Consider the following 25,255-nt stretch of genomic DNA (forward strand, 5'->3'; position numbering starts at 1 on the left):
TAAATGTAAACTTATTTAAACTTGGATAAGCTTGAGTTTCCAGCCTTCTTTTACTTATCAATTTACTTCTCATTTACTGGGAATAAAATGTACATTTTAATACCTTGACACCTGTGATCACAGAGTCCATTATTTATTTGAAGATCCATTGCCTCTTGGCATCTAGTGTTCAAGGTCAGTGCTTACATTTTAAAAAAATTTATCAGTTGCAGACATAGTTATTGTTTGTTTTTGAAAAGTAGAAAGCAAGAAGGGATGATACTTTATTGAGGACTTGAATAGAATTTTGTCACTAGATGATCTCTAGCATATTAGTAGAAAAGATATTCTTTTAAACCTAATACATTTTCATTTTTTGGTTTTTTTAAAAAACAGGAGCAAGCATTTGATCCTTATGAAACATTATCACAGGACATTCTTTCACCAGAGTTTAATGAACATTTTAGTAAGTTGATGGCTAGACCTGCAGTTGCTCTACACTTTCAGGTAAACTTAACTTAAATGCTCTTTTCTTTTATAAAACAAATAAAGAAATACATCACCATCTTATCCTTCAAATGTTTGTAATGCTAGAATAAATTTCATTAGTTCTTCAAAATCTATTAATTCTAAGCTCGTTTTAAATTATTTTCTGTTTTCTGTCTTCTTTCAGTCTGCTCTTAATGTGGTAAATCTTTTATAGTACTACATTGCAAATATTGAACAACCAGAAGAATCTGGCACATTCTAGATGAGACTATAGAGGTGAATCTGGGGAGCTATTTCAGTATCATATTTCCTATAGGAAGATTTGGAGAAATCTTTTAAAGAAATGAGAATAGCCTTATATATTCTCAAATTGGTTTCTCTATCAGGTCTACAATTTAAAGAAGATAAATACTGAAGTGAGAAATAAGATATGAATTTCTTGGTTTAATAATGCATTTAGATAAAATGAAAATAGATGAAGAGAGGCAAAATTTTTATTCTGTCAATACTTAAATGTTTCATTGATATAAATGATACTTTACTAATTACCTGTAGCAACTTCTACATCTAGACTAGCTCTTACTTCCAGCATATGAAATGATCAACTCTGTATTCTTAAAACGAGCAAGCAAGCCATCCAACCTTTCTTCATTCTAGCTACTCCACCCTTCCATTTTTTCACTCTACTGTCAGTTATCTTCATATTATTTTTTACCCATCTCCCTTAAATATATACATTGGAAAAGCTATGGGCAGTTAATGTTTTGTTATTTTACCATCTGTTTTTGTTATTTTACTATCTGTTAACTTTATTATACTTGGATGTAGTATGTTAGAAGCAGTTTTTAAATTCTTCCTGGTGCTTCTCCTCCTTGAGACCATATTAATATGTTTTTTGAATAACACTACCATGGTGTTCTAATCAGGATATAATGCTAAAAACTACTTTTGACAATTAATTTAATTTGCAAAATACAGTGCATATTTCTATTTTATACTTTTGTCCATAGTATAAATATCTGAATTAGAGTGTTTATGAGGAAAATGTTTACAAAGAAGCCTATCATATTCTTTCTCACATTAAATATTGGTCTTGTCATTATTTTTCTTGGGGAGAAACATCAGTAAGTCAACTTTAAAAAATCAGCATGAGTTGATTTTAAACCCCTATAACTTTTAGCAAATCATCTATTCTACAGATTAGCAGTTTTCAACACCTGTATATACCTATCTCTAGGTACACATGAAAGTTTTTCAAGGGATAAAAATGCACAGATAACTTTAGGGGAATTGGTTCCTAGTTTGCCTGAGACCCTTTTTTTTTTTAATGTATTTTACGTTCTCTTTTCCAATTCCTCTTATACATTACCCCTTGCCACATTGAATTTCCTATTATGCATTGATCCAAGATGTAAGAAATCTCCAGGGAACCAATGAAAAGAAAAAACAAAACAAAATAAAATAAAACATTGCTACTGAGAGTTTATTGAATACAAAGTAAGGTTATCCAAAAGAAGGATATGGGTTGCTTATGGTAAAAACTCTTGGTAGTGAATGTCATATCTCCTTCTGCCTTGTCACATTTATCTGGCTACCTAAGAACTAAGAAGCAAGATATTTATCACAAAGATGAATATTAACTTTTTAAAAAGTTCTTCATTATTCATTCAGTATAAATTCAGCTTGTAAAGTTCTCATACCTGGAGGTTGTATGTTAGAAGCAGTTTTTAAGTTCTTCCTGGTGCTTCTACTCCTTGAGACCATATTAATATGTTTTTTGAATATAATAATCAACTCAGGATTTCTAACTAGTGTTTGATCTGGCTATTTGTTTTGCCAGTGAAGATTGGCTTTGTCAATTAAGTTGTGTAACAAACATTTTTCATAAGTTAAATAGCCTTAGTCTGAAATGTATTCAGTCACTGGTGAAATACATTTAAGTCACATTTATATTATACATCATCTCTTCAAATACATGCTTTATAGGTATTTAAACTGTGAACATTTCTAATGACAACATAAAAATGTGCAAGAGAGTATATAGCTTTTCAGAATGCCTTTAGGGTATATGGAAACCCAAATGTTTGAAGAAAAGCTGCAGACCACTTTTGTGAGAGTTATTTAAGCTTTACCGAGACGAAGAAATATATATATTTCTCTAATAAAGGGGGAAATGAGATAAAACTTAATTTATGGCACTACAATTTCAATACAGCTTATGCTTTTCATTATAGTTTTGACAAGTTTGTATACTTTTTAAAGCTATTTGTTAGGAATTGCTTTTATGTATCTTTGATGTCAGAGGTACATTATTACATTTTTTTTTGCTTTGCAGTCCATTGCTGATGGTTTTAAAGAAGCAGTTCGTTATGTCCTTCCTCGCCTTATGCTGGTACCAGTGTATCATTGTTGGCATTATTTTGAATTATTAAAGGTAAGGCAAAAACTTCCTGAGCCTTTTAGGAAGTACATTTATGAGATCTGAAAACTAGTTTTTGACCTGATAACATTATTTTAAATACTTCTTATTCACAAAAATAAAATATCTTAGGGCTAAGGATGTGTGTGTGTGTGTGTGTGTGTGTGTGTAATAAATTTTCTAGGAATTTATATATTCTATATATCTTTCTTATGTTCAGATCATTTCCATGTGGTAGAAAATTTATGTGTCATTTCACACCGAATCTTGAGTTACCATCTGATAGAAAAGTTTACTTTTTTGAAATTAACTTTTAGAGACACTTAGTACTAGTCTTTTAATTCTTGATTTATTTACATAATAATTTTTATGCATAACATTGCTCTAAATTTTCATCCTATTTTAACTTCTTAAGAAAATCACTTCTGAGGTTGGTTTTTTTGTTTTGTTTTGTTTTTACCATGCAGTATAGTATTCTTTCTCTCACAGTTAGGACCAAGTAACACATTCAAAAGCATATATAATATATTCTTTTATGTGTATATGTAATATACATACTATATATCTTTTTAAAAGTGATTCTTTGCTTTATTTTAACTTACTAAACAACCACTATTCTTAGTCACATCATCAAGAACCAAGAGATCTAGTAAGTGAATGGTGACAAGGTAGTTGTGGCTTCAGGATGAATCAGGCCATCATAGTCAATGTCTTGATCTTACATGCAGACATAGTAGCTATAAGAGCAACCTTGTAATCATCCAGATAGGGAAAATATTTTAACTATATACAAATCAGGATTTTAAAATGTTGACAAACATAGAAGACAAGTATAAGACTAATGATAGGACTTCTGAAAAGACATGTACATTATCTAGAAATATTTTAGAAATTCAAGTAAATATCTGGGGTCATGCATGTATTATTCATATGAAGCCAACACTCTCTTTATGAGTTCTTTATGGATTATTCCATATTTAAGGAGGTCTCTATTTTAAAGCTTCACAGGAAGATGTATTATTAATAATTTTAATGAGGTCATTGGGAAAGATAAGTCATTATTTCAATATGAAATAATTTGAAGTTTCTTTAGGTAATATTTTTTTACCTTTTACCTTGAAAACCAGAAAAGTTACAAAAATGAAACACTAAACTCCCTTCACCTTGATTCACCAGTTGTTAACTTATGCAATATTTGCTTTGTCATTCTTTTTGTGTGTATGTGTGAGTATATTCATAACATCAAAAGCTTGAGATATATCTATTGAAAGAAATGTCCTGAACCTTGAAAAAAACTTTGAGAAATATTTTACTGCATATTTATTCTTTTAGTACTGACACATCATTTAAGGACATGTTGAAGAAAAATAATATGGGGCTGTTTTTTTAAAGCAATTTAAAAAAAAATAGTTTTAATGAATTGAATTTCCCAACAAATTACTAACTCTACTTTTGTGAAAATCTAAAAAGAAATTTATTACTACCAAAAAATAATCACACACGTATTATTTCACATCTAGGCAGAGCTCCTATTCCAATAGAGACAAGTTCGAAATTTGTTATAATTTCCCATGCTTCAGACATACAGATATCCGTGGTAGTTGTAGCATTTTACAGGAATTCAGGAGAAGCTTGGTAAATATTTCAGTGAAGTCCCCTAGAGTTGAGAAAAAGCTTAAATGAGGTGTAAAATCTTGGATAAGATGCACACAACTGAGAAGAATGATTATCTCTTCAGGGAGGTTTATGAGATACTACAAATTAGTCACTTCAAATTAATCACTTCTATTTTATTACTTAATTTAACCATATATTGCAAGGGTGTTTATTCTCATTGACCTTTCATGCAAAGCACACTCAATTTCATTAAATTATACTTATCCAGTTTGCTTTTAACATAGAAGGGATCCTTTTCAGTTTGTCATCAGATGTAGAAATAGGCCAGTGTTTTACACAATTGTGTTTGGTGTCAATGTAGAGAGAGAGTAATGTAGCCAAAAGTTTGTACATTGGGGTTAGGGCTTCTAGGTTTGAGTATAGGTTCTACTGCTCCTTTTAGGCATATTACCTAACTTCTCTGCTTCACTTCCTTCATTTGTACCACGTTTATGATAATAACACTTATCTTGCAGAGATATAATAAATATTAAATAAGCTAACTCAAAATGGACAGAGAACTCAAAAAATATTCATCATTATTTGTCTTAACACCTAAAATTTTAAGTGTTTATAAAATAAGTCACTCTAAGTACTTCTGCTAGTTATTCTTTGGGGTACTTACCACACACAGGTAGTATACTAATGAATGAATAGAATAGCCACAGTCTTTAAGGTGTCTACAGTTTAGTGAAGGAAATGAAGAAGAATAAGGAATTATACTATAAGTGCCTAATAGAAATGATACTGTGAGACCACCATAGTAGGAATAACTAATTCTTCCTAGGGCAGTTAGAAAAAAAATCATATGGTAGTTGGATGTTTAAGGATTTATCCTAGTAAGTGTGTATGTCCTTACTCATTTGAAGAAGTCATGAAAGACAAATGCTGAGGAACTATTCAGATTGACTATAGAAATGTGAGAACTTAGTGCAACTCTGGATCCTATATTGGGGGGAAAAAATCCTAAAGGATGTTACTGGGACAAGTGACAGAACTGGAGTATGTACTATAGATTAGGTAATAGAGTTTTATCAGTGTTTAATTTCCTGAAAGTGATCACTATACTATAATTCTGTAAAATGAATAAATAAATAAAAAGAAAGAAAGAAAATCCTTATTCTAAAATGTACCACTGAAATATTAAAAGAGTTAAAGGGAACAATACTATTTGTTGTACATTTGAGTTTTTCTTACATTCCAAAAATAATCTCACAGTCATTCAGCAGTTGTTCCCCTTATTCTTCAAGGAAATGGATAGTATCACAAACTACACTTAAATAAATAGTTCAAGGGGGGGAATGATGAACACAGAATGATGAAACTTGTGGCAAAATGTTAAAAAAAAATAGTGATTGATAGTATATAGGAGTTGAATTGTGTAAATTTTTGCGACTTTTCTATAAATGTGCTATTACTTCAAAAGAAGAAAATAAAGAGAGAAAAGGCATCATTTGAAGCCATCTTCCTCAAAAAGAGGCATTTCTAGATATCCTAGAGGCTAAGTTCATTGGGTGTTTAGGAAGGCAGAGCCAACATGTAGAAAGTGTATGGAGCCATAAAAGAGAATGACTGATTTGATTTCTGTGTCAATGTAAGAAATTTAGAATACAGCCTTTTAAATATCTGTAGAGAATTAGCTTGGATATTCTTAAGCTGATATTTATGAACTATTACTGCTGAAATTTCAAGAAATATTTTGCAAATTATTGCATGAAGGTTATGCCAGAGTCATGTTTTACATACTATTATCAGTAGGAAATCTCATTTTGTAAATATCCTGAAATTTTTTTTCCTGCTTGACAACTTGTAATTATTACACAACTATTTTAAAAAGATGTGTAAGAGTTTGGGCAGGCTTAAGCTAAATAGATAGTAGATACTTAGTATTCTTGTAGCCCCAGAATCTTAACATTAGTGGCAATTTGGGAATTTCTACCAACAAAACAGAATAAAAATGCCTTAAGCATTTTATATCATCAACATCCATCTTTATTAAAGTATTTTAGAGTGTAGCTGTGAAGAATCATGACATTTTTAAAGCAACAAAATAAGTGGTTTTGCTAGTAATTTTCACCTTTAAAGATCACAAACTTTACATGGTAATTTGACCCTTTTGTGCTAATGCTTCATTGTTTTATTTCTTAGTCTAGGGATTAAGGCATTTCTTCTAATGATAGTCACTTAAATTATTTTTATTGCTAATCTCTTGATAGCAAGACTTCTGCATAAAAAAGCCAACTGTCTCTGTGTTTCATATGTGGAATAATTTTTAGGACTTTAAATGAAAGGTATTGGACCAAGTTCTCAAACAATATTCAACCATTTCCTTACTGAAAAAGGAAAATCTTGTTGAATACTTTTGAGATTGTGGTTGGAAAATGAGGAAAAGGCAAAGTTTGCACAAAGTTTCTAGGAAGTTAAAGATCATAAAATATTGCTACATCGATGTTCATGGCAGCACAATTCACAATAGCTAGACTGTGGAACCAACCTAGATGCCCTTCAATAAATGAATGGATTAAAAAAATGTGGCATTTAAACACAATGGAGTACTACTCAGCACTAAAAAATGACAAAATCATGGCATTTGCAGGGAAATGGATGGCACTAGAGCAGATTATGCTAAGTGAAGCTAGCCAATCCCTAAAAAACAAATGCCAAATGTCATCTTTGATATAAGGAGAGCAACTAAGAACAGAGCAGGGAGGAAGAGCATGAGAAGAAGATTAACATTAAACAGGGACGAGAGGTGGGAGGGAAAGGGAGAGAGAAGGGAAATTGCATGGAAATGGAAGGAGACCTTCATCGTTATACAAAATTACATATAAGAGGAGGTGAAGGGAAGGGGGGGGAAACAAGGGAGAGAAATGAAGTACAGTAGATGGGGTAGAGAGAGAAGATGGGAGGGGAGGGGAGGGAAGGGGGGATAGTAGAGGATAGGAAAGACAGCAGAATACAACAGACACTAGTATGGCAGTATGTAAAAACGTGGATGTGTAACCGATGTGATTCTGCAATCTGTATATGGGGGAAAAATGGGAGTTCATAACCCACTTGAATCAAATGTATGAAATATGATATGTCAAGAGCTATGTAATGTTTTGAACAATTAATAAAAAAAATAAAAATAAAAAAATAAAGTTGACCATATGCACACTCTAAAAAAAAATAAATAAAATAGATTTAAGTTTTTAAAATTTTTCTAAAAGAAGTCATAATAATTTTCCATATTCTTGCATAAATATACATTTAGATAATTTCTGTATGATAGCTATATATTATTTCTACTTTGAATTTTTCATCAAAAGGATTGAAATATTGGAGCATAATCCAATGTGAATTATTTTTTACAAAGTAAACTTCCTTTCTGAGAGTGAGATGCGAATGAATTTTGGAAAATTAAATAAAACCAGAGCTTTGGGGATTAACAAGCCAGTTTTTAAATTTTATTTCCAATGGTTATAAGATAGAATATTAATTTTTATAGTTTCTTGATTTGTGACTAGAATGGTTGAATTCTGTGTTATTAAACATACTAGTAGATTTCTTTATGAATTCTCTTTGCAGAAAAGTTTCTGATGGATTGAAGTGGTTTTCTACTTTATTATGTTGTAAAACAAAGATATGTAAGCTTTTTGAAATGTTGAAACTTGAAAACTTGAGTATTTAATCATTAGAGAATATAAAATCATCTGTGGGAGTTTATTTTCTATATTCATAGTTACTAATAAATTAAAGTAGCATGTAGTCTTCATGTTTTAGGTATTTCAGGCTATTATTGTAAATCTGGAAGATGTTCCAGTGATTTTCATTTTTTACTATTTGTGAAAAAAAAAGTCTTTTTTTTACTGTTTGCTAATAATAATTTGTATCTATATTGTATTTGTAAAAAAAAGGTTGGTTTAAGAGGTCATAAAATAAAATTTAGCTAGTTTTATTAAGTATATTTAAAATGTATTTAAAGTTTTAAATATTTGATGATTCTTTCTCTAATTATAAGAAAATTGAGAGAAGAATCAAACAATGCAGTTATCATTTATTTTTTTCTTAGCAACTGAAAGCATGTAGTGAAGAGCAAGAAGACAGAGAATGTTTGAACCAAGCTATTACTGCTCTCATGAATCTTCAAGGTAGTATGGACCGAATTTACAAGCAGTATTCACCTAGACGCCGACCTGGGTAATTCCAAACTGTTAAAAATATGAATATTGGGGCTGGGGTTGTGGTTCAGCGGTAGAGTGCTCACCTAGCACGTGCGAGGCCCTGGGTTCGATCCTCAGCACCACATAAAAATAAAATAAAGGTATTGTGTCCAACTACAATTAAAAAATAAATATTTTTAAAAAATGAATATTTTCTGTATGCTTCATTGTATCTGATACTTGGTTTTCTCAAAAAGTATAATTTATAATGATGGTTGCATTTTTAAAAGTTGTGCTTTTTCTTTCACTTTTTTTGGTTGTTTTAGTTTTAGGTTAGCATTGTCATAATGTTAAGATACACTTAATGAATCTAAAAATTTTTGTATAATCAGTATAAGAATTTAGGATTCTTTTGTAATTTTAGTACTTATGGCATTAGGAATTTTGAAATATAGTCTGTAGTACTTCGCTTTCACAGTAATGAAACGGGACACATATATTTTAGGGACAAAGTTAGAAAAAAGTAAATGTTGTATATAAAATTTAGTATTTGGATGTTTAATTTTTTTCTTTTGAAAGTCTGGGGATTTAACCCATAATTTCATGTATTCTGATAACCATGTGCTTTACCACTGGATTACACCCTCAGCCCAACTTAATATTTTTGTCACTTGATTTGAGATAGTTATCACTTGAAGAAATTAGGAATTAGGACTGTGTAATCATTGAATAATCTTATATTCATTTTTTTATTAGGGATCCTGTTTGCCCTTTTTATAATCGTCAATTAAGAAGCAAGCACCTGGCCATCAAAAAAATGAATGAAATTCAGAAAAACATAGATGGATGGGAAGGCAAAGATATTGGACAGTGCTGCAATGAATTTATAATGGAAGGACCGTTGACAAGAATTGGTGCTAAACATGAACGACATATTTTTCTCTTTGATGGCTTAATGATCAGCTGTAAACCTAATCATGGCCAGACCCGGCTTCCAGGTTACAGTAGTGCAGAATATAGATTAAAAGAAAAGTTTGTCATGAGGAAAGTACAAATCTGTGATAAGGAAGATACTTGTGAGTGCAGACATGCTTTTGAATTAGTATCCAAAGATGAAAACAGCATAATATTTGCTGCTAAGTCTGCAGAAGAGAAAAATAATTGGATGGCAGCCCTTATTTCTCTTCATTATCGTAGTACTCTAGATCGAATGCTAGATTCTGTATTATTGAAAGAAGAAAATGATCAGCCACTGAGATTACCAAGTCCAGATGTGTATCGTTTTGTGGTAAAAGACTCTGAGGAAAACATTGTTTTTGAAGACAACTTGCAAAGTAGAAGTGGAATCCCCATTATTAAAGGAGGAACTGTGGTGAAATTAATTGAAAGGTTAACATATCATATGTATGCAGGTATGTGAAACTCATTGTGAGTACTTACCTAGGGCCTAATTCCCAAAAGCTTTTTAATGGTGTTCAGAGATAATGTATAAACCCATTTATCCATCATCCAACTTTAATAATTGTCAACTCATGTTTCATCTGTTTCATTACAGATTTAAATACCCTTCTCCCAGAATTATTTTGAAGATCTCAGGGAAAAAAAAATGAATTGCCTCCAGAATATTAAAATACTGCAGAATCAAAAGGGATAAATAGCTAATTAAATGTTTCTAAAATATAATATTGTTAACTTGATTAGTTATTAAATAAGTGCTCATAAAATTTGCATATTAATGCAAATTTTAAAAATTTGAAAACAATCCTTATTTATCAAGAAAATACCACAGTTGGCAGGAAGAACCAAACTAAAAAGGAAGGGAAATATGGTACTCTGAATTAATTAAACTGAAAAATTGAACATGAAATATGTTTATGCTCTACTTTTTCAGATCCCAATTTTGTTCGTACTTTTCTTACTACATATCGTTCATTTTGTAAACCACAGGAATTGCTAAGCTTACTGATTGAACGGTGAGAAAAATGTATATTTTACTTGTATTAATATTTTATAAAAAAATTAACTGTTCTGTACCTTGCAAAGTGCCTAGTAGCTGGTACCTACTCAGGTAGGTGTTGAACATAATTTATTTGTCATTACATTAGATGTATTACCATACTTTTTAAGTAGTGTTTGCTGTTTGTAACAGTTCTTTTCAGCTATTAGCAATATTCCAAGAGGTAATCTTAAATACCCAATTTAATACAATTTTTAAAAATATTTTTTAGTTGTAGTTGGACACAATACCTTTATTTTATGTATTTATTTTTACGTGGTGTTGAGGATGGAACCCAGCACCTCACATGTGCTAGGCGAGCGCTCTACTGCTGAGCCACAATCCCAGCCCCTTAAAGACCCAATTTAGAGAGAAAAAACAACATTATAGTAAAATTTGTTCTGTTATTTAAGGGAATTTTCCACTTTTTGATTTTAAAACAAATTTGTTATGGAAAATTTCAAACGTGTGCAAGAGTAGACAGAAAATATAATGAACCCATTTATCCATTATCTAACTTCAATAATTATCAACTCATGTTTTATCTGCTTCCCTACAGATTTAAATATTCTACCCCCAGGATTATTTTGAAGTAGATCTCAGAAAACATATTTCGTCTGTAAATATTTCTATGTGTATCTCTGAAAGTTAAGAATTTTTATTTTAAATAAATCATGTATTATTATTAAGCTTAAAAAACAATTCCTTTATTAATATTTAAACATTTTTTGAATTGAAAAAAAATTTTTTAACTGAATGTTTTTTACTTAGTGATACTTTAAATGCTTTGTAGTTTAAAAAAAAAGAACCTGGCTGGATGTCATGGAATGGGTCTATAATTCTGGTACTTGGGAGACTGAGGCAGAAGGATCATTTCAGACAGCCTGTGCAACATATAATGAGATCCAATTTCAAAAAAAAATGTACTAAAATACATATACACATACATACATATGTATATACACACATGTATATGAATATGTACATATATAATCTGAACTACAAAATGATTTTTGTTTTACATTTATAAACTTAACTAAAATTTTATCTTGACCCCTATTTCCATTTTGTTCTATGAAATTAAATTTACTAGACTTAGTATAATACGTTATGAAAATCTATTGTTCTATTTCTGTGTCCAAAATAAGGAAAGTATATTTGCTAGACTTACATTATAGCTATATTTCCTAACTTACATTATAGCTATATTTCCTCTGGTTAGGGAAGGTTTTTGGTTTTTTAATTTTGATTTTTTACCTTACCCACTTAGGTTATGTTCTTAATTTAAAAGTTCATCTTGGGCTTCCTTTTTGAATTTCATACTCACGTATTTAAGGAAATTGATTAGTCTGCTTTCATTTTTATGATATAAATATTAAGGATAGATGATAAGTCCTTTCTTTCACATTATGGTACTGGGGATTGAATACAGGGACTCGAAGAAGCTAGCTAGAGTTCTACCACTGAGCTACATGCTCAGTCTCTTTTCTTTTATTTGAGACAGTCTCACTGAATTGTTGAGTTTGACTTTGAACTTGCGGTCCTCCTGCCTCGACTCCCTAGTAGCTGAGATTACAGGCATACACTAAATCTCCCAGCTCTTTATGATCTTTAAAGAAGTTATATTCCTGTGGATTCTTTTCTTGGATCTTTTCCATGAACCCTTTGTTGGTTGATTAATAGCATTGATTAATGCTAATCATAAAAAACTTTTTATAAAGATTTGATATAAAATCTTAGGATCATATAGATGAAGGCAATTTTTGTATTTGTGTAGTATGGAGTACTGCAGGGAAGGCTTAACAGTAATTGCACTTTCTACAAAGTGATAGGAAAGGGGATTCTTTGGTCAAATTTTTTTTGTTGTATTTAAAATATCTTTCATTTATGTATGAACAAATTCCTGTCCTTTTGGTTTTCTTCTTAGATTTGAAATTCCAGAGCCAGAACCTACTGAAGCAGACAAATTGGCAATAGAGAAAGGCGAGCAGCCAATCAGTGCAGACCTTAAAAGATTCCGAAAGGAATACGTCCAACCAGTACAACTTAGGTTTGACCTGAATATTACATTTCTTATGTGCCATTTTCAGTATATAGTTAACACAAAAATTCTTAGCTCTTAATTTAAATATAAATATTATTGTTAATTTTATAACAGTTAAATTTCCAAATTCCTTTCTCTGTGAAGCTATTTTAAATAAATATCCTGAAGAAATTTATATAAGTATACCATGTTATTTACATCAGCTCTCTCTGACATGTGATATATTTACAGATCAAAATAAATGTGTGTTATTATAAGTAAAACTTACATATATAAGCTTGCTTACTGTCAGCTTTCCACTTTATTTCCCTTATGTCCCTTTGTAATGGTAGTTACTTGGTCCTTGTTTGTTTTTTTTATAATTTTTAATATTTATGGAAGTTCTACTGCTTTTCCTACTCTTTATCATATGTAAAGTTACCTAAGGAATCATTGCAGTAATTTCTATAATAGATTTAATTATAGAGTTGCCAGTTGTTAGGTACTTTCTGTGCTAGATATTACCCTAAGTGCTTTATCTTTTTTTAATCTCATCCTCAAAACACAATTTTTTTTATGGTGCAACACAATGATTATTCTAACTTTATATATGAAGAAATGGAAAACTTAGTACGATTAAATAATTTGAACTTGGGTCATGTAAAGGGAGTGACAGGATGGGACCATATCTGACCTCTTGAGCCATTGTGTTTTTGTTTCACTAAGCATTAAAAATTGGAAGCTCCTTTAACCTTCTTATAGTCCAAATGAAAACTAAAGTATTATCTACCCTTTATCATTGGATACTGAGTTATCATATTAACTATATATGATCTAAATATTTTTTCTAAATATTGTTTCCTTGATTATTGTTAACTAATAAATTATAGCTTTGAACTGGATTTATTATTTTCCAGGATAATTACCATAAATAAATTCAATTTTAGAGGAATAATGGTGTTCCTAGCTATATGTCTTTTAGCCAAAACTTTTAACATGTCATTCTTTGTATAAGAAAATGAGATTTTTTACCCATTACATTAGAAGAAAGAAGAATAATTTTTCTCAAGTAACTGAGATGCATTTGTACTAATCTACTCAAATGAGGCATACATTTATGAGGTCCCTATTATAGGGCAGACAGGAAATAAGATCTTAGATCTCAGTCATGTGAATTCTTTAACTGTTTATATCTAAGCATGTTCTCAGTTGTATACTTGTCTACTTATGGTGAATACAAAAATAATAGACTGTCATGATGTGATGCCATAATATTATGATTTTATTGGGGTAAAAAGATACATGAAATAGTTATACATTATACTACTTTGAATAGTTCAATGGCTCACAAAAATATACCCCTATAAAACTTCAGGAATAGCTAAGATTAGACTCCAGTAGTTAGGGAAGACATCTTAGGAAGAGGTAAAATCTGAGATTGTCCCTAAGGGATGTATAGAATTTAGATATGCAGAAAGGTTGTTGAAGGTATTGAGGGTAACTAGAAATAGTGTGAACAAAGGTAAAAAGACAGGATTGAGAATGGTGTGCAGAGGAAATAGGTAAGGAAATTGAACTTAGAGGAATGAAGACATTGTATTGTAAGCTGTAATAGAGGAGATTAACTATATTGGGGTAGAGTTGAAGATGGCTTTGAAATTCAAGCCAGTTTGTTAAACTTTTTCTGTGAGCATTGAAGGAATTTTAGTAAAATGTAAGCTAATGTATTTTATTTAGCAATTTATTCTGACATTTTAAAAAAGAGCAAAATTGAGAGAATTTCATAGTGAACAATGATAAACCCACCAGATCAACTGTTAGCATTTTATTTTACTTACTTTTATCACATATATTTATTTGTCATTTTTCACTCAGTTCATTAATCACCTAATCTTTTGAATGTGTTTCAAAGTACACTATTTCTTAAATACTTCAACTTATATATCAATAACATTTCAGTATTTATTATTCATTTGTTCTAAAATGTTCATTACATGAAATACACACATTTTAAGTGTACTTTGGTTAAATTTTAATGTCTTTGTAATTCAAACTCCTTTCAAGATACAGAATGATAGACCACAACCCAGAAAGTTCCCTTGTGCTCCTTCTAGTCAATTTTTGTTGCTACTGCCCAAAGGCAGTATTCTGATTTATCCTGCTATTGACTCTTTTACTTGTCTTAGAATTTTGTATAAATTGATTTTTACACTTTTTTGTTTTTTGTTTTGAGGAAAAGGAGAGAGAAGTTTTATTGCTTTGCTAGCAAAAAGGAAACACAGGGGACTCCAGTCCCAGAGGCTGTGATTCTGCTGATCAGGGGGAACAAGGGTTTTTAAAGAGGCATTCAAAGGCTACATTCCTTGTTCTCTGTTTAGGAGTTGTAATTCACTTGTTAATTTAGGAGACAATAATTTCTGAGATCTTTTGGTGCCATCCCCAAGTCTGAATTACTTCATTCCTGTTGTGGGTGTGACTCTGACTAGTATGGGAAAGAAAGGTATGGATTCTATAACTTTCATGTCTGACTCAACATGCTTTTGAGGTTCATCCATGTTGCTTGAACCAATGGTTTTTTCTATTTTATTACTAAGGTAGTTATTTCCTTATATGAATACACCACAGTTCATGTATTTTTCCCATTGAAGGATACCTGGGCATTTTCCAGTTTTTGATTATGAGTAAATTTGCTATGAACTTTATCTTAGAAGTCTTATTGTGAATGTGGGAGTGGGGGTGTGTGTGTATTTCTTTTTTTCCCACTTGGGTAAATAACTCAGAGTGGAATAGCTAGGACATAATGTAGATATGTATTTTGTTTTAAAAGAAACTGTCAAAACTTCTTCTAACATTCTCACCAGCAATATATGAGCATTCCATTGCTGCATATCTTCACTATTGTTTAGTGATCTTATTCTTCATACCTAGCCATACTGTTGGGTGTATAGTGGTATCTCATTGTGGTTTTAATTTGTTCTTCCCTATTGACTAATGATGTTGAGAACATTTTACTGTCTCTTATTGGCTAGTCATTCTTCATCTTTGAAGAATAGGTTTGACTCATGTCTATCATTTGTTGAGTTGTCTTTTTATTACTAAGTTGTATAAGTATATCGAGTAGGACTGGATATAGTCCTTTGTCAGAAAAAGGTTTTGTAAATATTTTCTCCCAGATTGTGGTTTGCCTGTTAGTTTTCTTAATGGTACTTTGATGAGATGAAGTTTTTAAGTTTGATGAAGTCTGATTAGACTTTTTTCTTTTATATGATCGTAATTTTAAAATTACATCAATGCTATAGAAACTAGAAAGAAAATATAAGCAGAACTATTTGAACTGATATAAGTGGAAACTAGAAGCTAACAATTTATGATCTTTTGATATATTTTCTAAGCTCCTGAACTAACCAGACCATAATGACTTAATGTTGTTTTAATATAAATAGCATGATGAAGACTGGTAATTAAATGTACTTGCATAGTCTGAGAGAAATATAGTTGTCTGTGGTAGGGAAATAAAAATCTAACCTGAAAATGGCCATTTGTTGAAGTAATGAAGAAAAGTAATATTATTAGGATGTCTCTATGGTAGAGAGCATTTCATATTTGTATAGATAATTAAATACTTGCAAGATCAGGAGTAATCATTTTTGTGATATGCAAAACAAAATCACTCTCTTGACAAAAATATTTTTGTCTTTTAAAATGAAATAAGGTTATAGGCATATTTGTAGGTTACAGGGAAATTTGATGATAGCATTTGAATTTATTTATTTATTTATTTATTTATTTATTTATTTATTTATTGGTACTGGGAATTGAACAGAGGGGTGCTTTACCAATGAGCTACATACCCAGCCCTGTTTATTTATTATTTTGAGACAGGGTCTCACTCAGTTGTTTAGGGCCTTGCTAAATTGCTGAGTCTGGCCTTGAAGTTCAGTCTTCCTCCCGTAGTCTCCCAAGTCACTAGGATTATAGGCATGTGCCAGGACACTAGGCTAGCACTTGAATTTAGAACCAAATACAATAAATCTTAGTTAATTTTCCATTTTATATGAAAAATACATTAAAATTTAAAAACTTAAAATAGCTTTTCTATTATAGAGCATGTATTTTCTATATATGAATAAATAAAAGACACTTTTCCTTAACATTAATTGGTGATTAAGCACAGAAACCATAATCTTTATACAAATACATATTTTAAAGTATAATTTTTATTTTTATTTTTTTGCAGTACTGGGGATTGAACCCAGGGGCACTTTGCCACTGAGCTACATCCTCAGCCCTTTATTTTTTATTTTGAGACAGGGTCTCACTAAGTTGCCCAGTCTGGCTTTGAACTTGCGATTCTCCTGCCCCAGTCTCCCAAGTAGCTGGGATTACAGGTGTGTGCCACCACTCCTGGCTAAAGTATAATTTAAAAATAATGTAGAGTTTGGAGATTGATTTTCTTCTTATTATTGAAGCACTTAAGGTATTCATTAAAAATGGAGACTCTAAGTATTATATTGGTTTTTGCATATAAAACTATCGCCATGGCATTAGAAAAATGAAAGAAGTATAATGAAGAAGAATAGAAGTAAAAAAGTATAATTGAAGATTTCACTAAAATGTGATTCTTTTATTTTACCAGGATTTTAAATGTATTTCGCCATTGGGTTGAACACCATTTTTATGACTTTGAAAGAGATGTGGAATTGCTTAAAAGACTGGAATCCTTCATTTCAAGTGTAAGAGGTATATTATTTAAAGTTTTGATTGACTCTTATGTTGCACTTGAGCTTATTTTCAAAATTGTATGACTAAGAATGTAAACTATTTTCCATTTTTAAAAAGCTGAAATAACATTTGGAATGATCTTTATAGACTCCAGTAAGCTCACATATATTTAGAACCATATAAAGTCATAGAACCTTGTCTTCTCATATTTTTATTTGTCTGCGATGCTGAGGATCAAACCAAGGCCCTTGCACGTGCTAGGCAAGTGCCATACCACTGAGTTATACTCTTAACCCCCTTTTAAGTTTTTTTGTTTATTTTTTAGGTGTAAATGGACACAACACAACGCCTTTATTTTTATGAGGTGCTGAGGATCGAACCTAGGTCCCACCCGTGCTAGGCGAGCGCTCTACCACTGAGCCACAATCCTAGCCCCCCCCTTTTAAGTTTTTAAGGAGAATATTGCTTTTAAAAATGTCAAAAGTCCTTTTTAATAAATTAAAGCTATTTAATTTTATGTCACCTCAAGTTTGCCATTTTTTCCATTAAATAAATAATATATATATAATTTTTTGCTTTTTGTTGTTGTTGTTTTGGTACTGGGGATTAAACTCAGGGGCAGGGCACTTGACCACTGAGCCTCATTCCCAGCCCTTTGTTTATATTTTATTTAGAAACAGGGTCTCGCTGAGTTGCTTAGGGTCTTGCTAAGTTGCTGAGGCTTGACTTTGAACTCGTAATCCTCCTGCCTCAGCCTCCCCAGCCACTGGGATTATAGGTGTGCATCACCACACCCACCAATTTTATGCTTTTTTATTCTCCTTAATCTGGTTCTTTAATTTGGGATGATTAACAGCTTTTTAAAATAATATTTCCTCTCTTAGAAACATATTCCAGAGGAATACATTTTTTAAAATATTTGTTTTTTTAGTTTTAGGTGGACATATATCTTTATTTTACATTTATGTGGTGCTAAGATCAAATCCAGCGCCTCGTGCATGCTAGGCGAGCACTCTACCTCTGAGCCACAACCCCAGCCCCCAGAGGAATACATTTTTGTGTCTAAAAGATAGGAATTTCCTACTTGAAGTTTCAAACATAGCCTATGTGATAAAATTCCAGGCTATAATATGTGTCATCAAACATATGTTATATTAAGAACATTTGTGTTTTATCTAACAGTATAAGATATTGGTTAAGAATCCTATTAAAGTATTCTTGGCAAGTATTCATGTCAAAACATTGATCTCGCTGGGCACAGTGGCACAAGCCTATAATACCAGCAGCTTGGGAGGTTGAGGCAGGAGGATCTAAAATCAGCCTCAGTAACTTGGCAAGTCTCCAAGTAACTTAATAAGACCCTGTCTCAAAATAAAATATAAAGAGAAGAGCTGGGGATGAGGTTCAGTGGTTAAGTGCTCCTGGGTTCAATCCCCAATACTAAAACAAACAAACAAAAACATCGATCTCTATGTCTCTGGTTTTCAGAAAATAGGGGAGATAGAGAAACATGGCAGATGATACCACAGGGGTACAGTTGGCAGGACAGACTTGAGAATCACCACAAGACAAACAATTCCATTTCTTCAACAAATAAATTGCAAGCAAAAATGAGACATAAAGGGAGAACCTATAGTCCTAAGAAAACTTAGGACATATGGACTAAATATAATTAAGTAAATGTTATTTATGTCCTTTTAAAACAAATTAATTATAAGAAAAATATTTAAGAGATAGAAATTTGAATATTAACCAACTATTTGAAGATTTTAAGATCTCACTTTTTGACGAAGTCACATAAATGTTTATAGCAGCTCAATTCAAAATAGCTAAGCTATGGAACCAACCTAGGTGCCCTTCAACAGATGAATGGATAAAGAAAATGTGGTATATATACACAATGGAGTATTACTCAGCCATAAAGAAGAATGAAAGTATGGCATTTGCCAGTAAATGGATGGAACTGGAGATTATAATGCTAAGTGAAAATCAAAGGCCAAATGTTCTCTCTTATATGTAGATGCCAACACACAATAACAGGGGGTGGAGAATAGAAGTTCATTGGATTAGATAAAGGGGAATGAAGGAGAGGGAGTGGAGATGGGAATAGGAAACAAAGTTGAATGAATCAGACATAACTTTCTTATGTTCATATATGAATGAATACATGACCAGTGTAACTGCACCTCATGTACAACCACAAGAATGGGAAGTTATATTCCATCTAGTATGTCAAAATATATTCTGTTATGTATACCTAAAAACAAATTTTAAAAAAGAAAAAAATGCTTCATTTTTTTATATGTCATAATGACCTAATGATTATTTTAAAAAGACTTAAATATAGACAAAATGATATGATTTTTTGAATTTGTTTAAAGAATAACTAGAGCTGGGTATAGTGGTATATGCCTGTAATACCAGCAACTCATGAGACTGAGACAGGAGAATTACAAGTTCAAGACTAGCCTTAACAATTTAGTGAGATCCTCAACAACTTAGCAAGACCCTGTCTGAAAATGAAAAACAAAAAGGACTGGAGATGTAGTGCAGTGAGAAAACATCCATGGGTTCAGTTCTTAGTACCAAAAAACAAACAACAGAGTGAAGGAATGGCATGATTTGGGGTTAGATGAAGCAAAAATTTGCCATGAGTTGATAATTGTTGAAGTTGGGTGAACGTTAAAAATTATACAAAGATTTACAGTTATGTCTGTCAAGTAAAAGACATTCTAATTATGTGGTTTTTTTCTAGGGAAAGCTATGAAGAAATGGGTAGAGTCAATTGCTAAGATCATCAAGAGGAAGAAGCAAGCTCAGGCAAACGGAATAAGCCATAATATTACCTTTGAAAGTCCACCTCCACCAATTGAATGGCATATCAGTAAACCAGGGCAGTTTGAAACATTTGATCTTATGACACTTCATCCAATAGAAATTGCTCGTCAGCTAACACTTTTGGAATCTGATCTCTACAGGTAGGTAATTGTAATTTCTTGGTCTGTTTTCAAAAACCTTGAACATACCTCTTACCTATTTTTTAAACATTTTGCTACATATCATGACTGCTTAAAAATATCTCATCTATTTTCCTGGGTTTGGAGGGAAGCTCATAGCAGTTTTTAATCACAGTATGTCCTGTAGGTAAAAGTCTTCTAACATGTTGCTATATAGACCTAGTTTAAGGATGAGCAATCCTTCACAAGAGGAATGGTAGGAAGACTAATGCAGTACAATAGTAACAACTATTCAACAGTAAGCCCCTGACACTATCATTCCATTAAAGTCTTTTCTGTATCCAGGAGCCCTCATTTGAAATATAAATATCTAGAGAAGTTATCCTAATGATAAGCAGCCATGTAATGAGTGCTCATGTATAACAAAAACATTACAGATGAAATTGAAATTCTATAATTCTCCCTAATTCATTGCTCTCCTTTCCCCCCAAGAAATAACAACTACCCAGAATTTGATGCTTACTCTTCCTCTGTTTGTCTCTCTATATATACATACACACATTTTCCTAAATAATATATAGTATTGGCTTGTACATTTTAAACATACTTATTCTGCATCATGTTTTTACTTATATTCTTTTTGATATCTGTTAAAGTCCATGAATATAGTTCTAGTTCACTTATTTTAGCCATTCTATGAGTATTCCACAGTTTATTCAGTCTCTTTTTGGTGAACTGGTAGATTGTTTGGCGTTTTTCACTTCTGTAAATAGTGCTTCACTGAACAGTCTTGTGAATGAGTTCTTGTAACTTTCTGTAAGAGTTTACATAGGAATGTACTTAGCAATAGAATTGTTGGGTCAGCTAGTATGTATATCTTTAGTAATGGAAGATCCTGATGAATTGTTTTACAAAGTGGTTGTATCAATTTTTACTTGCATATTGGAGTTGGAGATTATTTTATCATTTCTTACCAATTGATATTATTGAGGTTTTCATGTTTGTCATTATCTGTTTTTAAATTAAGTTTAGCAGATCTTTAAATAATCTTGATACTAATCCTTTATAGATAGATTAGGTTGTACTGATTTTTTTTTAATTTATTTCTAGGAAAGTCCAGCCTTCTGAACTTGTAGGGAGTGTGTGGACCAAAGAAGATAAAGAGATAAATTCTCCAAATTTATTAAAAATGATTCGCCATACCACAAACCTCACCCTGTGGTTTGAAAAGTAAGTTTTTGTTTATTCTTTATTATTGCTTCTTAATCATCATAATAATAAGTCCTATTTAAGCTTGAATTCTGGCTCTAAAGAAGTTTCTTATTTCCTAAGTTAGGTGGAGAAACTTTTCTAAGCCGTGGATTTTTTGTTGTTGTTATTAGATGCATTGTGGAAGCAGAAAATTTTGAAGAACGGGTGGCAGTACTAAGTAGAATTATAGAAATTCTGCAAGTTTTTCAAGATTTGAATAATTTCAATGGCGTATTGGAGATAGTCAGTGCAGTAAATTCAGTGTCAGTGTACAGACTAGACCATACCTTTGAGGTAAGTTTTAGGCTTAAATATTTCATCCTTTTGGGGGAAGATAAAATTAATATCAAAGAGATTGCTCCTACTGCCTGTCTTTTTGAGTTAATCTTTTTTTTTTCCCCCTTTTTGGTACCAGGGATTGAACTTAGGGGCACTCAACTACTGAACTACATCCCCAGCCCTTTTTATTTTTCATTTTGAGACAGGGTCTTATTAAGTTGCTTAGAGCCTCACTAAGTTGCTGAGGCTCGCCTCAAACTTCTGATTCTCCTGCCTCAGCCTCCCAAGTACCTAGGATTACAACCACTCCTGGCTTGAATTTATCTTTGAATGAATCCATATTTTCCACTTAAATATAGAAATTTAAAGATATTTTAAAAAATATATCAATATATACTAGTAAGTTTAGGATTTGTCAAAGAATATGGGACCTGTACCTCTTTTTAATGTGCTTAACCTAAATGTAATAAAGTTTCACATGAATTTCTTCAGTGGCACTTTGATAGTCTCCCATAAATGACAAATGATATTAAATTTAATTACACAAATAACTTTTTAAAAAATTTATTTGTTCTAATCAGTTATACATGACAGCAGAATGTTCTTCGATTCATTGTACACAAATGTAGCACAATTTTTCATTTCTGGTTGTACACAGAGTAGGGTCACACCATTCGTGCAATCATACATGTACCTAGGGTAATGATGACTATCTCATTCCACCATCTTTTCTATTCCCATGCCCCCTCCCCTTTGGCCAATTCAGAGTTCCTCCACTCAACCCATCCCCCTGTCCCCATTATGGATTAGTGTCCTCTTATCAGAGTAAACAATTGACCTTTGGTTTTGGGGATTGGCTTACTTCGATTAGCATGGTATTCTCTAACTCCATGCATTTACCTGCAAATGCTATAATTTTATTCTCTTTTATTGCTGAGTAATATTCCATTGTGTATATATACCACAGTTTCTTGATCCATTCATCTATTGAAGGGCATCTAGGTTGGTTCTGCAGTTTAGCTGTTGTGAATTGTGGTGCTATAAACATTGATGTGGCTTTGTCTCAATAGTATGCTGTTTTTAAGTCCTTTGGGAATAGACCGAGGAGTGGGATAGCTGTGTCAAAATGGTGGTTCCATTCCAAGTTTTCTGAGGAATCTCCATACTGTTTTCCAGATTGGCTGTACCAATTTGCAGTCCTACCAGCAATGTATGAATGTGCCTTTTCCTCTACATCCTCGCCAACACTAATTATTGCATGTTTTCTTGATAACTACTCTTCTGACTAGAGTGATATGAAATCCTAGAGTTGTTTTAATTTGCATTTCTCTAATTATTAGAGATGTTGAACGTTTTTTCATATGTTTGTTGATAGATTGTGTATCTTCCTCTGAGAAGTGTCACCTTTAGATATAGTCAAAAAAAATAATATGAAAAGAACCCTTTCTAAAATTTTATTTTTTAAATTATAAAATAATGTGTTTAGTGTATAGAAAGACTTTATGTCTTTTAATAACAAAATTGAGATTATATTGTAAGTAGATTTTTGTAGCCTACATATTTTTCTCTTTAACACTTTTTTATTTTAGTTTGTTGTCAAAAACAAGATTGTTAATGCCTACATAGTTTTCTGTCTCACACATAAACCATAATTTATTCCATCATTCTGTTGTGGAACAATTAAGTTATTTTGGATTTTATTGTTGTGACAAATAATTTATCATGGACCACCCATATGTAGATGTACTTTTTAAGAATATGATTATTTCCTGGGGCTGGGGCTATGGCTCAAGCGGTAGAGCGCTCGCCTGGCATGCGCAGGACGTTGGATTCGATCCTCAGCACCACATAAAAATAAAAAAAAGATGTTGTGTCCACCGAAAACTAAAAAAAATATATATATATATTGAAAAACACACACTCTCTCTCTGTCTCTCTCTCTTTCTTTTAAAAAAAAGAATATGATTATTTCCTTAGCAGTTTCTAAAGATGGTAGTTTTGCCAAGTGTTTTCTAGCAAGAAATGATAAATGGTTCTGGGTATTACTGTATTAAAAACTTTAAAGACTTCATCAGCCAAAAATAAAAATTCTCATTTTAAACTTGTGTTTTTAAAAAGTGATGAGGTTAGATATTTTCAAATGTATTTATTGGCCACTAGTGATATTGGATATTTTAAAATGTATTTATTGGTCATTTTTATTGTTTCTTTATGATTTATTTAATTCATGTCTTCTTTCATTTTTCTTTTTGGATGTTTGCATTTTTACTTATGGACTTTTTAATATATTAAAGATATGAAGACAGTCAAACTATATTTTTTTCAGTGTCTCTCTTTATTTTGACTGCTTTTTAATTTAAACATTTTATACTGTCTTGATATACAAACTCAAAAATCAATCCAAATTTATGGGGTCTTCCTGTGTTTTTACTATGAAAGACTTTTTCTAAGTGAAAGCTAACAAGGTACAAACTCAACTATATTAATATTGCCTGTGGGAATGTAAATTTGTAAAATCTTTGTGGAAAGCAACCCAGCAATTATGTTAAAATTTAAAGTACACATACTCTCAGACCCAGAATATTAAATAAATAAAATCCTAAAGAAATAAAAGCACCACAGTATAAAGTTATATGTATGAAGATATAGTTATTTCAGCATTATTGTAGTAGCAGAAAACTAGAAATATTCTCTGTCCATCAGCAGAAGAATGATTAAATACATTATATTATGCCTATAACATGGAATACTGTTCTATAGAAAAAAATGATATCATTTTTGTACATTATCTTGCAAGAATATATGTGATATTTGTGGAGAAAAAATCATAAGAAAGTTCTGAATGACTATAATGTGATTCCATATTAGTACAACAAAACAGAACAAACCCTAAACCTCTAAGTGGAGTTGCATGAATATTAAGAATAGTGTGGAAAGATACATATGTCTTTCTTCATTAATTCTTTTAGTGAGTTGTGATTGGAAGGGAAAAGAAGAAAAAATATTTTTATGTTTGAATTTTTCTATTTGGGTATTCGCATTTTATTGATTTATGAACTTTATATATTAAAGAAATTAACTATCTGTTCAGATTAATTATTTCAACTCAGATATTGAAAAACTCTGAGGCAGTTTATTCATTTTACAGGCTAAGCATTCATTTTAAAAACTATTGGACAACAGTATTTCTATAATTATATATAAGGCATAAAGAATAAAAACATCTGTGTACCTAGCATTCAGTTTAAGAGCCCCTCCATTCTTTCACTGTAATGAATCTTAGGCTTTTAATTCTCTTGCTTTTATCTAACCTATATTGTTTTATTTTGCATGTTTCTT

General features: G+C 31.4%; 1 protein-coding gene across 1 annotated transcript in view; it reads left to right on the plus strand.

Moving 5' to 3' along the window:
- The window catches only part of Sos2 (SOS Ras/Rho guanine nucleotide exchange factor 2), an 80,627-nt gene that overhangs the window by 27,418 nt on the left and 27,954 nt on the right, over positions 1 to 25,255 (plus strand). Inside the window, exons 7-16 of the mRNA XM_048798617.1 lie at positions 376 to 486; positions 2,804 to 2,902; positions 8,598 to 8,725; positions 9,445 to 10,100; positions 10,580 to 10,661; positions 12,612 to 12,734; positions 17,344 to 17,447; positions 20,185 to 20,407; positions 21,497 to 21,616; positions 21,769 to 21,931. Coding sequence (XP_048654574.1) covers positions 376 to 486; positions 2,804 to 2,902; positions 8,598 to 8,725; positions 9,445 to 10,100; positions 10,580 to 10,661; positions 12,612 to 12,734; positions 17,344 to 17,447; positions 20,185 to 20,407; positions 21,497 to 21,616; positions 21,769 to 21,931 — 1,809 coding nt within the window. The remainder of the gene's footprint in view (positions 1 to 375; positions 487 to 2,803; positions 2,903 to 8,597; positions 8,726 to 9,444; positions 10,101 to 10,579; positions 10,662 to 12,611; positions 12,735 to 17,343; positions 17,448 to 20,184; positions 20,408 to 21,496; positions 21,617 to 21,768; positions 21,932 to 25,255) is intronic.

This window comes from Marmota marmota, unplaced genomic scaffold, assembly GCF_001458135.2.
Source record: "Marmota marmota marmota unplaced genomic scaffold, marMar, whole genome shotgun sequence".
NCBI lineage: Eukaryota > Metazoa > Chordata > Mammalia > Rodentia > Sciuridae > Marmota > Marmota marmota.